Below are 13,793 nucleotides of genomic sequence, written 5' to 3'. Positions count from 1 at the left end.
TTGGGCAGAAGGGCCTGTTTCCACACTGTAAGTAATCTAATCTAATCTTTTCTCCCCTATGTTTCCATATCGACTTTACACCATCAGTCTATCAATCCCTACACAACTATACTTAAAATCTGAGATACTGGGAAGGGCTTTTGCTTCTCGGATGCTGCCTGACCTGCTGTGCTTTTCCAGCACCACACTCTTGACTCTGGTCTCCAGTATCTGCAGTACTCACTTTCGCCTAGAAAATTCTAAAGATTCATCACCCTCTGAGCAACATAATTTCTCCTCATCTCAGACCTAAACGGAATCCCCTTATTTTTAAATTTTGCTCTCTGTTTCTAGGTTTCCCTATGCTGGGAGAAATATCTTATTTGCATATTTTTGTTTCAAATTCATTCATTCACAAGATGTGGGCATCACTGGCTGGGCCAGCATTTATTGCCCATCCCTAATTGCCCAGAGGTCAGTTAAGAGGCAACTACGTTGCTGTGGGTCTGGAGTCACATGTAGGGCAGGTCAGGTAAGGACGGCAGATTCTCTCCCTAAAGGGTATTAGTGAACCAGATGGGATTCATGGTCGTTATTAGACTCGTAATTCCAGATTTTTATTGAATTCAAATTCTAGCACCTGCCGTGGCAGGATTTGAACCTTCCCTAGTTGATCATTTACTGCGTTTACCGTGTTTAAGGAGATTTGTCCACTGCCAGAGGGGACACTAATTGGTGATGCACTTCTGCATAAGGGGTCCACACTGAGGCCCCAGTGGTTGCCTGTCCCAAACCTATTTAGCAGGCACTGCCTTTGCCAGTAATTTATAGCTTTGTTGGGGTTCTGGGGGGCGGGAGAGCAGGGCTTGCTGGTCATTGACCTCTGCTCAGGGCATTCGGGGGGTGGAATTCTTGGCGATGTCAGAAGGCTGACAGAATTCTTGTTTCCTTTACAGTTGGTGACTCTGCGAGGTGTTCGGAAGACGTTGATATGAATGTGGTTCGACTTTGCTTCCAGGCCTTTATCCAAGAGACGAACTTGGCCCTAGCCCCTGTCCTGTCGGATCCAATCTATGACAAAAGTACGGAAGACATTGAGGGATTCATCTTTTTTTTTTGGTTTATGCACCTATTTTTCAGTTGGCATGCTCCCTCAGTCCAAAATCTCCACGCTATATCTCTTCCTTCCCAATTCACACAAACTTAAGAATTAGGTGCAGTGAGCCATTCGGCCCCTCGAGCCTGCTCCACCATTCAATAAGGCCGTGGCTGATATGTTTGTGGCCACAGTTCCACATTCCCAACTGCCCCTGACTCCCTTGTTTCTAATAAATCGATCTACCTCTGCCTTGCATAAATAAAAAGAACAGTACAACATTTAAGAAATATTTAAATGTGGACTTGTGATGCTGTGGCGTATGAGGCTATGGGTTAAGTGCTGTTTAATATGGAAAGGAGCATCAAAACACAGCCACTACCCATGGGCTAGTCCCAGCCAGGGGCCAACAATTCATAGGATCCCTATGGTGTGGAAGCAGGCCATTCAGCCAATTGAGACCACACCGCTCCTATGAAGAGCATCCCATCCAGACTCAATCCCCCACATTTCCCATGGCTAACCCATGCACCTCTGGACACTGCAGGGCTAATTAGCATGGCCAATCCACCCTAACCTGCACATCTTTGGACTGTGGGAGCAGACCAGAGCACCTAGAGGAAACCCTCTCTGCCACAGACAGTTGCCCTAGTCTAGAATTGAACCTGGGTCCCTGGTGCTGTGAGGCAGCAGTGCTAACCATTGAGCCACTCTGCTGCCCTAATTATGCAGATCCATTCCTGAGTCTGCTTTCTTCTTTTCATTATACCCAGAAGTGCTGAACCTTTTCTTCCCCATCACCAAATCAGCGTGACATTTTATTCCTTCATTTATTAAGCAGTAAATCACCCATGTAGCCAATTGGTTATTGACATGCAAGGCCTGTTAAGGACAATGCTAAGTGCCCAGAAGTTGAGGGGGAAAGTAGGGAGAGAGGGAAGCAGAAATAAAGCACTCCACAAGTTGTGGTGCCCTGTGTCTCTCTAGAGGCATCAAGAGTATTGATTGACCCTGCACACTCCCTCTCCAAAGATACTTTGGAATCTGGGTCAACCTGGTTTCTTTTATATATCTGGAAGTGTTGTCACACAGAACTGAATGATGTTCCCACCACCAAATCACCATGACTTTTCAGTTTTTGTTTTAAGTATTAACCACCACCAACAACCACCCGTGCAGTCAATTAGAAGATTATCTGCAAAGGCCACTGGCTATGCTTTCTAAAGGGCTCAGGTGATACGTTCCAATTGGACAGACTGTTGCCAAGGGAAGTCATATACAACAAGAACAATGGGGAGATTAATCAGTGATTCCTAATGGGTGGTTTACCACATTGCTGGAAAATGGGATTGGAATAATTAGATGGGTGTATTTGACTCGCACATACTTGATGGGCCGAAGGGCCTTTCCCTCTGTTGCAGACCTCTATAACTCTAATGTAGAGGTATGGTTTCTGCCATTCACCATTCACTTTGTTAGGTAGGTGGAGCTAGATAAACATCTCCTCTGTAACCTCACTATTTCTGTCACCAATTTGCACACAGCAGGATTCCACAAATTGCAATGATATTCACAGCTCAATTTTTTTTTTTTGAAAAGTTGCTGGAGGGCATAAATGCTGAGGTCCGTGTGCACTGTGGCTAATTTCCCAGCTCTTCCATGGAAAAGCCACCATGAGACCATTTGGTGCCACCAGTGAGGAAAGATCAGGGATGGGGAGGGAGGCTCATTTGGGATGAGACATTGACAATGAGCCTCCCTCCCCATCCCTGATCTTCCCTCACTGGTGGCAGCAAATGATCTCACCGTAGCTTTTCGGGTGAGACATTAACAAAGACAGCGCCTCAGACAATGCAGCACTGTCTCAGGGCCACAGTGGGATTATGTGGTCAAGTCTCTGGCCTGAAACTTGAATCCACCACCTGCTGTTTTGGCAAATAGTCCCTCGGTGATACAGAACTTAAAGTCATACAGCACAGCAAGAGATCTTTTGGTCCATCTCGTCCATGCCAACAATATCCTAAATTAATCTAGTCCCATTTGCCTGCATTAGGCCTATATCCCTCTAACCACTTCCTGTTCATACACCCATCCAGATGCTTTTTAAATGCTGTAATTGTACCAGCCTCCACTCCTTCCTCTGGCAGCTCATTCCGCACACGCACCACCCTCTGAATGAAAAAGTTGCCCCTTAAGTTCCTTTTAAATCTTTCCCCTCTCACCTTAAACCTATGCCCTCTAGCTTTGGTCTCCCCTACTCTAGGGAAAAAACCTTGGTTATTCACCCTATCCATGGCCCTGCCCCTTGTGTATTGCTTGGGGTGGGGTGGGGAAGGAAAAGAGACATACTATCAAAGCTTTTCACTTTGAACTGATCAGGACAGAAACACAAGAATACCAAATTTCAAAGGGAGCAACAATTTATACTGCATGAGCAAAGTGTGTGGATTGTTTGGCAAGTTGAGGCACTGCCCTGAGCCTGTGGAATTCTCTACCACAGAAACCAGATGAGGCCAAAACGTTGAGTGTTTTCAAGAAGGAGATAGATCTAGTTCTCAGGGCTAAAGGGATCAAAGGGTGAGAAGGAGAAAGTGGGAATAGTGGATCGAGTTGGATGAGCCATGATTAAATGGAATGGTGCAGCAGGCTTGTAGGGCCGAATGGCCTACTCCTGCTCCTATTTTCTATGTTTCTAAGAATCCACTGAGTTTTTGTTTTGTCCCTACACAACTGTTTAATTCAGAAAAAAGATGCAATGCCTGGACATGTTCCTTTTGCCTACAGAGGACACTTCCCTGTGTGATCCACATTGCTGGATTTACAGTCAGGTTTGCAAACCACTGCTGCGAGGGTGCAGATTTCCCTGGGTTACAGGGATATTGTAGGGTTTACTTTCAAAAGCAGTTCCCAACAACAAAGTTCATTTGTTTAGCATCACTAAAATAAAGCATCTCACGACTAAAACACAAGAAAGAATGACCAAATGCATGATGAACCGTAGGTTTAAGTTAAAAATCACACAACACCAGGTTATAGCCCAACAGGCTTAATTGGAAGCACTAGCTTTCACAGCACAGCTCCTTCATCAGGTAGGTTTCCTGATGAAGGGCTTTTGCCCGAAACGTCGATTTTTCCTGCTCCTCAGCTGCTGCCTGACCTGCTATGCTTTTCCAGCACCATTCTGATCTAAACTAAGATAGGTTTAAGGGACTAGCTGAGAGGAGGAGAGGTTTAAGTCGCTAACATCAGGGCCTAGGGCCCAGGTAGCTTATGCCAGGACAGCCAATAGTGGAGCGATTGAAATCGGGGATGTGAAAGAATTGGATAAGTGGAGATTTTGTTCCTAACATTGAACTCACAAAGCTCAATATTTCACTTCTAGAGGCGACTAACACTTCGGAGCTGCGAATCTGTCGCCTGAACAAGGACAATGGGGTTTGCACAGGAGGGGAGGAGCTGTTTCTCCTGTGTGACAAGGTGCAGAAAGGTATTTGCATTTTTCCTGTGGTTCTGCTGAAAGGCAATTGATCCTGAAACGTTTACTCTGTTTGACTTTCTGCACACGCTGTCTCACCCATTGAGTTTCTCCCTTCAGTTTTTATTTCCCACACCTGACATTTGTATTTTGCATTTACGGTTTTGACATTTACATTGTGTCTGTCATCATTGTCTGCTGTCACAATCAGGTTTGTGGTTCTGAGAATATTCAAAGTGTTTCACAGCATCAGGTAGTTGGTTGGGTGAGGATGATTTGGAGGTGCCGGTGTTGGACTGGGGTGTACAAAGTTAAAAATCACACCACACCAAGTTATAGTCCAACAGATTTAATTGGAAGCACTAGCTTTCTGAGCGCTGCTCCTTCATCAGGTGGTTGTCATACTGTCAAAGCTTTTCACTTTGAACTAATCAGGACAGAAACACAAGAATTCCAAATTTCAAATTGTCAACCACCCGATGAAGGAGCAGTGCTCCAAAAGCTAGTGCTTCCAATTAAACCTGTTGGACTATAACCTGGTGATGTGTGATTTTTAACTTGCGTGAGGAAGCAGTCTTATAGTTGTTTTACTTGCTGCGGTGGCTGTAATATCTGCATGTAGCTTTTCGGCTAAAGCAACAACTTGGACTTGTGAGGTATCTTAAGTGAATTGAAACGCTCGAAAGAGCTTCACAGACAGACATTACAAAAAAAAATGAAATATGACACCAAGCGACATGAAGAGATATTAGAACAGTGGTCCAAAAGCTTGGACAAAGAGGCAGGTATTAAAGGAGCCAAGTGATGCAGCGGTTTAGGAAGAGAATTCCCCTCCTAGGGGTTCACACCAGCTGAAGAAACCACCACTAATGCTGTTGTCCTTGAAAGGGACCAAACTTGAAGAAGGCCAGATATCTCTAGGAATTGTAGGGTGGGAGGAGGTGAGAGATAACGAGAAGGGCAGGGAGGCGGAAGTGTTTTAAAATGTGGCTGAGTCTTAAAATTGACTCATTGCTTATTGGGTGCCAGTGTAGTCAGCAATCTCTGGGGTAATAGGGGAACGGGACTTGGTATGTGTTTGGATATGGGCAGCAGAGTTACAAAGAGACACAGGGACAGGAGAAGGCCACTCAGCTCCTTAAAGCTATTCATTCAATTAAATCCTAGCCAATCTATATCTTAACTCATGGAAGAATTGTGGATTGTAAATCGGAGACAAAAACAGAAATTGCTGGAAAAGCTCAGCAGGTCTGGCAGCACTGGTTTCAGGCCCAGTGACCCTTCCTCAGAACTCAGTTAACTCTGATTTCTCTCCACAGATGCTGCCAGACCTGCTGAGCTTTTCCAGCAATTTCTATTTTTTGTCTGTATCCTAACTCTATCTGTTTCGGTTCCATCAACCTTAATATTTTGCCCAAACAAAAATCTATTGCTCTCTTTGACCCTTTGCAGGAGAGAGTTCCATATTTCCACTTCTCTTCCTGTGAAGAAGTGCCTCTTGATACCATCCCTGAATGGACTGGCCCTTATTGTAATGTCAACAAACATGTCCACAGAACTTCACTCCTTTCATCTTTCTCCCTTCTTATATTGGACTTACATTCTATAATTCCCCGCCTTCCCTGCCTCTACCGACCCTATGTAAATCTCTTAGCAATGATTTGGAGATGCCGGTGTTGGACTGGGGTGTACAAAGTTAAAAATCACACAGCACCAGGTTATAGTCCAACAGGTTTAATTGGAAGCACTAGCTTTCGGAGCGCTGCTCCTTCATCAGGTGGTTGTGGAGATTAAGATTGTAAGACACAGAATTTATACCCAGGGAGATAGTTTGATGACATCCTGAGTGCCCCTAAGCTTTGCTTTTTTTTATAAAATGTTGGATGGTAGGGACAGGAGAGATGTGAAAAAAGTCAAATTGTGAACGCTAGAGGGTGGGGAGAAAGCATATCTTTTCAATAATCGTCTCTTCCTCATGCAGAAGATATTGCCGTCGTCTTCTCAAGAGGCAACTGGGAAGCAAAGGGAGTCTTCTCCCAAACCGATGTTCACCGTCAGATCGCCATAGTCTTCAAAACGCCGCCGTATTGTGACATCGACATCCAGGAACCCGTCACCGTGAGGCTGCAGTTGTACCGCCCCTCTGATAAGGAATACAGCGAGTCCTTTGAGTTCCGTTACCTCCCAAAACTAAATGGTAGGGTACCGAAACAGATTGGCAAACTCCTGAGTGTTAACAAACGTGTGGGACGGGATAGCTTGGGTCAAGAGCAACGTCGACGATAGAATCTGTTTGTTGCATCTATCCTCCCACATTCGCTTTCTCTTCCCTGTTGGGCAGTGATTGGAAGGATTAGCAGACTGATTAACAGCATCACATTCTTCCATGGCCAAGACGCTCTGGGCTGGGACTCGAACCCACAGCCTCTGGCTCAGGGACAGGGATACCACCACCACACCAACAGACCACCTAATGGGGTAGAATAGAGATGCAGCAATAGGAGAACTTTGAGCGATGCCAATGTGCGAACTGCTCCACTCGTGCTGAATGTGTCTGATACGTATGTACAAACAAGCAAGTTAGGAGTAGGCCATCCAGCCCTTCGAGCTTGCGCTACCATTTAATAAGACCATGGTGGCACAGTGGTTAGCATTGGGTTCGATTGCACCGTCAGGTGACTGTGCAAACTCATACAGACATTCTCCCTGTGTCTGTGTGGATTTCCTCCGGGTGCTCTGGTTTCCTCCCACAGTCCAAAGATGTGTGGGTTAGGGTGAATTGGCCATGCTAAATTGCCCCATAGAGTCCCAGGGATGTGTTAGTTAGGGTTAAATATAAAGTAATAAGGTAGGGGAATGGGTTTGGGTGGGATACTCTTCAGAGGGTCAGTGTGGACTTGTTGGGCTGAAGGGCCTGTTTCCACACTGATCCCGCCATGTTTCCGCCATGATCTATTGTGGATCTGAGTGTAACCTCAGCTCCATCTTCCTACCTACCCCCGATAACGTTTATCCACTCGATTATCAAGAATTGATCCACTGCTGCCTTTAAAATATTTGAAGGCTCTTCTTCCATCAACTTTTCAGGAAGAGAATTCCAAAGACTCATCACCTTCTTTGAGAAAGAAAAAATGTCTTAAATGGGCAATCCTTTATTTTAAAATTGTTCCAGATTCTCCCACGAAAAAAATCCTCTTCACATCTACATGTTCAAGCCTCCTCAGCATCTTGCATGTTTAAATCAATTATAGAATTGCATAGACACGAGGAGGCCATTGGGCCCTTGTGCTGTCTCCCCAGTCGCACTATTGGATGATTTTCACTCCCTCGTGCTCCTGCCCCCATGGTCCTGCAAACGTTTTGAGTTTTAAATTTACCCACAATGCCCTTTGGGCAGCCATTATTGTATTTGTCTCCACTGCTGCCTTAAGCAATGGCTTCCACATTGCAACAGGTCAACCCTTTGAGCTGAAGGGCACAGTGTAAATATTTGGGATGGTCATGCGCAAGTTTTTAAGGTGGTACTCTGGGAAGGTGTTCTGTGTGATTACCCTCTGCTGTTTCTGCTTTCTGACAGATGCCTATGGAGTTCGGAGCAAATGCACGAGAAAGATCAAATTCCCTTCAATCAACACCTTAATGGGTGAGTCCTGAGTTCAGTGCTGTCTGGATTTAATCATTCACGTCTGCTTTTGCTCTGTTGAATGGATGGGTTCATTTGGAATTGTTGTGGTGTCATCCGTGGTATCTCACTCTTCCTGTGCCCTTAGTGCAGTAGAAGACACTGAGGAGTTTAACAGGGAAGCAGTGATGTATAGCCAACAGAATAGGTGATGTTAAGAGGAGCGAGATGGTGGTGTTAGGTTCTTTTCGTGAGGTTTCACGCATGAGATGCAATCCGCACAGACCAATTTCTGCAAACAGTTAGAGTTTATTAAAGCTTGTACAAGCTAGGTGACAGCTCCCCCCCCACCCCTTTGACATTCTTCGGTCACACAAAGGTGAGCCAAAATGAGGCCTTGAATAACGGAAAGACACCCCTGTTATACAGGTCAGTTGGTAATGCTCACAGGTACGGTGGCACAGTGGCACAGTGGTTAGCACTGTTGCCTCACAGCGCCAGAGACCTGGGTTCAATTCCTGCCTCAGGCGTTCTCCCCGTGTCTACGTGGGTTTCCTCCGGGTGCTCCGGTTTCCTCCCACAGTCCAAAGATGTGCAGGTTAGGTGAATTGGCCATGCTAAATTGCCCGTAGTGTTAGGTTAAAGGGGTAAATGTAGGGGTATGGGTGGGTTGCGCTTCGGCGGGTCGGTGTGGACTTGTTGGGCCGAAGGGCCTGTTTCCACACTGTAATGTAATCTAATCTAATCTAGGTACTCTGGCCACTCCCAGCCCCCATAACCTCCTGTTACCCCAGGTGCAATGGTAGGATGAGGTCATCCTTGGAGATAATGTAAATGTAAATGCCCTAATCCTGGGGAATCATTATGCAAACGATTTCCTGACTCAGTGATTCTCCTAGACGATGTAGGCGTGGGTATGTCCTAGCTTCAGGGTGGCTCCACAAAGGAGTTCTGGCTCCGCTACTTCCCCGGACAATACCTCCGTATTGGGGGATGATCACGCAAACGAATCTGATTGGCTGGGGGTTGGCTATGAAAGTATTTCTGAATGGAAGGGACTGACTGAGAGTTTAATTTGATAATAGCAGTAGGAGAGTAGTAAATGGCCAAATGAAGTGTGGATTACAATGGACACTCATCCAAATTCCTGCATGAATGTTGCGCCCACCACCCCCACTTCCAGAACGTTCAGCTTCTGGAGAAAGACAGTACAGTTTAACCCTTTAACATTACATTAACGTCCAGAGAAATAATACAATTTAATCTTTTAACATTACAGTGGCATAGTGATAATATCATTGGGTTAATAATCCAGGCCCTCCGGTTAATGCTTTAGGTTCAAATCCCACTGTGGCAGATGGCAAAATTTTAATTAATTAAAAACTCATCTTAAATACAAAGCTAGCCTAATGTCGACCATGGAATCTTTGACTGTTTTGTAAAAGTAAGAACTAATATTCTTTAAGCAAAGGGAATCTGCCATCCTTGCCTGGTCTGGCCTACATGTGACCCACAGCGACTTGGTCATCTCTCAAACTGTTGTCTGGGCAATTCGGGATGGGTAATATATGCTGACCTAACCCAGTGACACTCACATCCCATAAATGAATATTAATAAAAATGATTACAATTTCAGTTCAAGGGAGTTGAAGAATTTTCCAAGGCACACAGAGTGGCACAAGGGGAGAATGTTACAGGGATACAACCCTGGAGGTCTACACAGTGATGGGTGAAATGACAGAGAATGTATCTTTTATTAATTCATTGATGGGATGCGGACATCACTGGCTGGGCCAGCATTTATTGCCCATCCTTGATTGCCCTGAGGGCAGTTAAGAGTCAACCATATCGCTGTGGGTCTGAAGTCATATGTAGACCAGACAAGAATGGCAGTTTCCTCCCCTAAAGATAATTAGTGAACCAGATGGGTTTTTCCTGATAATCGACAATAGATTCACAGTCATTATTAGACTCCTATATCCAGATTTTTATTGAAGTCAAATTTACCATCAGTCAACATAGGATTCAAATCCAGGTCCCTCGAACCTTACCTCAATAGTTCAGCGATAATACCACTAGGCCATCACCTCTCCTTCTCAAGGGCAATTAGGGATGAGCAATAAATGCTGGTTTTACCATTGGTACCCTCCATATCTTATGAATTTTGAAGAAAGGGAACTTTTAGAAGTCAGAATTAATGGCATAGTGGGACTAGTAATTCAGAGGCCCAAGCTAATCCTCTGGCCACATGGGTTCAATTCCCACCATGGAATTCAAATCTAATTAATTCACAAATCTGCAATTATAGAATCCTTAAATGTGGATGCAGGCCTGTCGAATCCACACCAACCCTTCGAAGAGCATCCCATCCAGACAAACCCTATCCCTGTGGCCCTGCAATTCCTATGGCCAATCCATCCAACCTGTACATCTTTGGACTGTGGGAGGAAACCGGACCACAAGCTTGTCTCTGCTATGTTGATCACAAAACTACCATTGACTGTTGTTTAAAAAAAAAACCCACCTGGCTCACTAATGTCCTTTTGAGAAGGAAACCGCCATCTTTAACCAGTCTGGCCGACACGTGACTCCAGACCCAAGTGACGTAGTTAAATCTTGACTGGTCAAGCTAAGCCAGTCCATTCAAGGGGCAATTTGGATTGGACAACAAATACCAGCCTTGATGGCAAAGTCCACACCCCTCGAATAAATTTCTTTAAAGTACATTTTTATCACCTGTTAAGTGTGACCCTGGACAGGCCAAGATCAGGTCAAAGGCCAACGTTTGGGTGGATTTGACCAGAACAGCTGGAGCGCCCCCAGTTCTTGACTAAGTAGCCCAGGGCCATTATCATCCGAAACTGTAGCCAGGAAACTTGCTTTAACGTCTAACTTCCAAAAGATGACATCCCAGCGAGTGACTCCTTGCAATGTCCCACCCAGCCTGGGGCCTTCAGTTGTCACAGTGAGGTTTGAACCCCTGACAGCCTGAAGCTTTTCCCAAGGTGACAGAAATGAATGCTGAGCAAACTGCCATACTGTTCAACAAACCTGGTTTCCAACAAAATGATAAGATCCTGCTATTTAAAGTTTCTTTTTTTTCTTTCATTTGACAGGATCCAATTTAGCTTCATCAGAACCAGTAACACGGTTAAAGAATCAAGGTAAGTTTGACTTGAATCATGCCTGGCTACACAGCTCATCAACAGAACTCACATTTATATAGATTAGATTAGATTAGATTAGATTACTTACAGTGTGGAAATAGGCCCTTCAGCCCAACAAGTCCACACCGACCCGCCGAAGCGTATACCACCCAGACCCATACTCCTACACTTACCGCTTCACCTAACACTACGGACAATTTAGCATGGCCCATCCACCCTGACCTGCACATTTTTGGATTGTGGGAGGAAACCGGAGCACCCGGAGGAAACCCACACAGACACGGGGAGAATGTGCAAACTCCACACAGAGAGTCGCCTGAGGCGGGAATTGAACCCGGGTCTCTGGCGCCTTGATTGTAACAAAACAGTGTAAGGCACTTCACAGGTCACCTCGCCACAAAAGAAGATGTGAGATGATCAAAAGCTTTGTCAGAGAACTACGTTTTTAGGAGTGTCTAAAAGAAGGAGAGATTTTGGGAGGGAATTCCAGATGGGGACTGGAGATGGCTTCCATTAATTACCACCTGCAATCTGTATTGTACCGTCAACCTGCAATTACCATGCAGTGAGGGGAATGGACAGAAGTTAGTCAACCAGAGGGGTTATGCTGTTGTGTTTTACCCCCTCACTCTCACCCCATCCTTAGGATTCTGAGTGGGTGAAGCAGTATTGGTATAGGGAGAGGGAGCAGAATTAAGCTGTTCAGTTTGGATCAAAGCAGAACTGACCCTTGCATTCTGCCACAAAATAATCCCACAAGAATTGGGAGACTCTGTTTGTACAGTTTCTTTTGTAAACCTTATAAATTAAGACAAGCCATAACATCTCACCTGCAACTCATTGGCTGATGTGGTGTCAATATTGTCCGAGTCCCACCATTGTGTCTATCTCATTGGCTGACACAGTGGTGTCAATAGTAACTCAAATGTATTAACAGTTCAGCTTCCTGATCCTGACTAAGACTCTGCTTTTCAATTTGTTTCACCAACAGCTTCCAGTTTTACTCAGCCGGACCCACCAGCTATCCAGATGAAACAGACCATCAAGAATCGAGGTAACTTTAGTTGTGGAAGCTGCTTAGTTCATGACTTGAAGGGAGAGAGGATTACATTAAATGGGCTCTGTAGGTGGTCACCATGAGCAGACATGCCCTGAGTTACCAATGACCAGATGTGAGGATGCTATCGATAAAATCAAGTTGAAAGAGGGGGAGGGAAAGGAGCAGTTGATGAACAGAAGAGTCAATCACTTCCATGTCCTCCACCGTGCCCCTTTACTGCAAGAGTTGACTGTTTGCACAGATATCAGTGAGATGGAAGATTAAATTTGCCAATTCAGTAAGCTAAGACTATAAGACAGAGCAGCAGAAGTAGCTCTTTAAGTACTGCTCTGCCATTCAATGGGATCATGGCTGATTTGGCAATCCTCAACTCTGCCTTCCTGCCTTACCCCATCACCCCTCGATTCTCTTCCTGATAAACAACCTATCTCAGCCTTGAATATACTTAATTACCCAGCCTCGACAGCCCTTTACGACAAGACCATAAGACGTAGGAGCAGAAATTAGGCCATTCAGCCCATTGAGTTTACTCCGCCATTCGATCACTGCTGATAAGTTTCTCCTGCTTTCTCCCTGTCACCCTTGATCCCTTTAACAATCAAAAACCTATCTATAAGACCTGGCTTGCCTTCCACCATAACTCCTTTGGCCCACTTTGGCTCCATATTTCTTGCCCAACCAGACTCTTTTGGCCTCAGTCTTTCTGATTTGCTCCAGCAGCATCCACAGCACTTTTCGCAAGGACAGTGAGCTCTCCATTCCCACCTTCCCTTTCTGTTGGGGGAATTGCTTTCGGAACGTCACAATCAGCCGTGTTTTCATCCGATGTTTCCATACATCTCACTCTAAGAGACTGACCATATTCTGACCTCAATCAAATTCTCAAATCTCCCTCCCTTTGAAGGGGGATGTCCTGGGTTGCCCTGCCAAGCAACTCCCACCACCTCCCTCACCCCCACCACCCACAATCTATGGGCACTGAGGCCAATTTCAGCTGTTGCCACTGTGCAGGAGAACCTTTTGAAAAGTAGATCCATTTGGTTTTCATTCCAGACAGATTGCAGTGGTTAGCAGTGGTCCAAGTACGTGGGCGGCACGGTGGCACAGTGGTTAGCACTGCTGCCTCACAGCGCCAGAGACCCGAGTTCAATTCCCGCCTCAGGCGACTGTCTGTGTGGAGTTTGCACGTTCTCCCCGTGTCTGCGTGGGTTTCCTCCGGGTGCTCCCACAGTCCAAAAATGTGCAGGTCAGGTGACTTGGCCATGCTAAATTGCCCGTAGTGTTAGGTGCAGGGGTAAATGTAGGGGAATGGGTCTGGGTGGACTTGTTGGGCCAAAGGGCATGTTTCCACACTGTAAGTAATCTAATCTAATCTAATCAGATGGCTGACCATC

General features: G+C 45.5%; 1 protein-coding gene across 3 annotated transcripts in view; it reads left to right on the top strand.

Moving 5' to 3' along the window:
• LOC122542783 (putative transcription factor p65 homolog) overlaps positions 1-13,793 on the top strand; it is a 62,665-nt gene that overhangs the window by 29,106 nt on the left and 19,766 nt on the right. For all 3 annotated transcript variants that reach the window (XM_043680824.1, XM_043680823.1, XM_043680825.1), the window contains exons 6-11: positions 936-1,061; positions 4,458-4,562; positions 6,532-6,747; positions 8,128-8,193; positions 11,289-11,336; positions 12,331-12,393. In XM_043680824.1, coding sequence (XP_043536759.1) covers positions 936-1,061; positions 4,458-4,562; positions 6,532-6,747; positions 8,128-8,193; positions 11,289-11,336; positions 12,331-12,393 — 624 coding nt within the window. The remainder of the gene's footprint in view (positions 1-935; positions 1,062-4,457; positions 4,563-6,531; positions 6,748-8,127; positions 8,194-11,288; positions 11,337-12,330; positions 12,394-13,793) is intronic.

This window comes from Chiloscyllium plagiosum, chromosome 41 (genome assembly GCF_004010195.1).
Source record: "Chiloscyllium plagiosum isolate BGI_BamShark_2017 chromosome 41, ASM401019v2, whole genome shotgun sequence".
NCBI classification, from domain to species: Eukaryota; Metazoa; Chordata; class Chondrichthyes; order Orectolobiformes; family Hemiscylliidae; genus Chiloscyllium; species Chiloscyllium plagiosum.
Note: the sequence above shows the minus strand (reverse complement) of the source record. Positions and strands in the feature narration are given on the sequence as shown.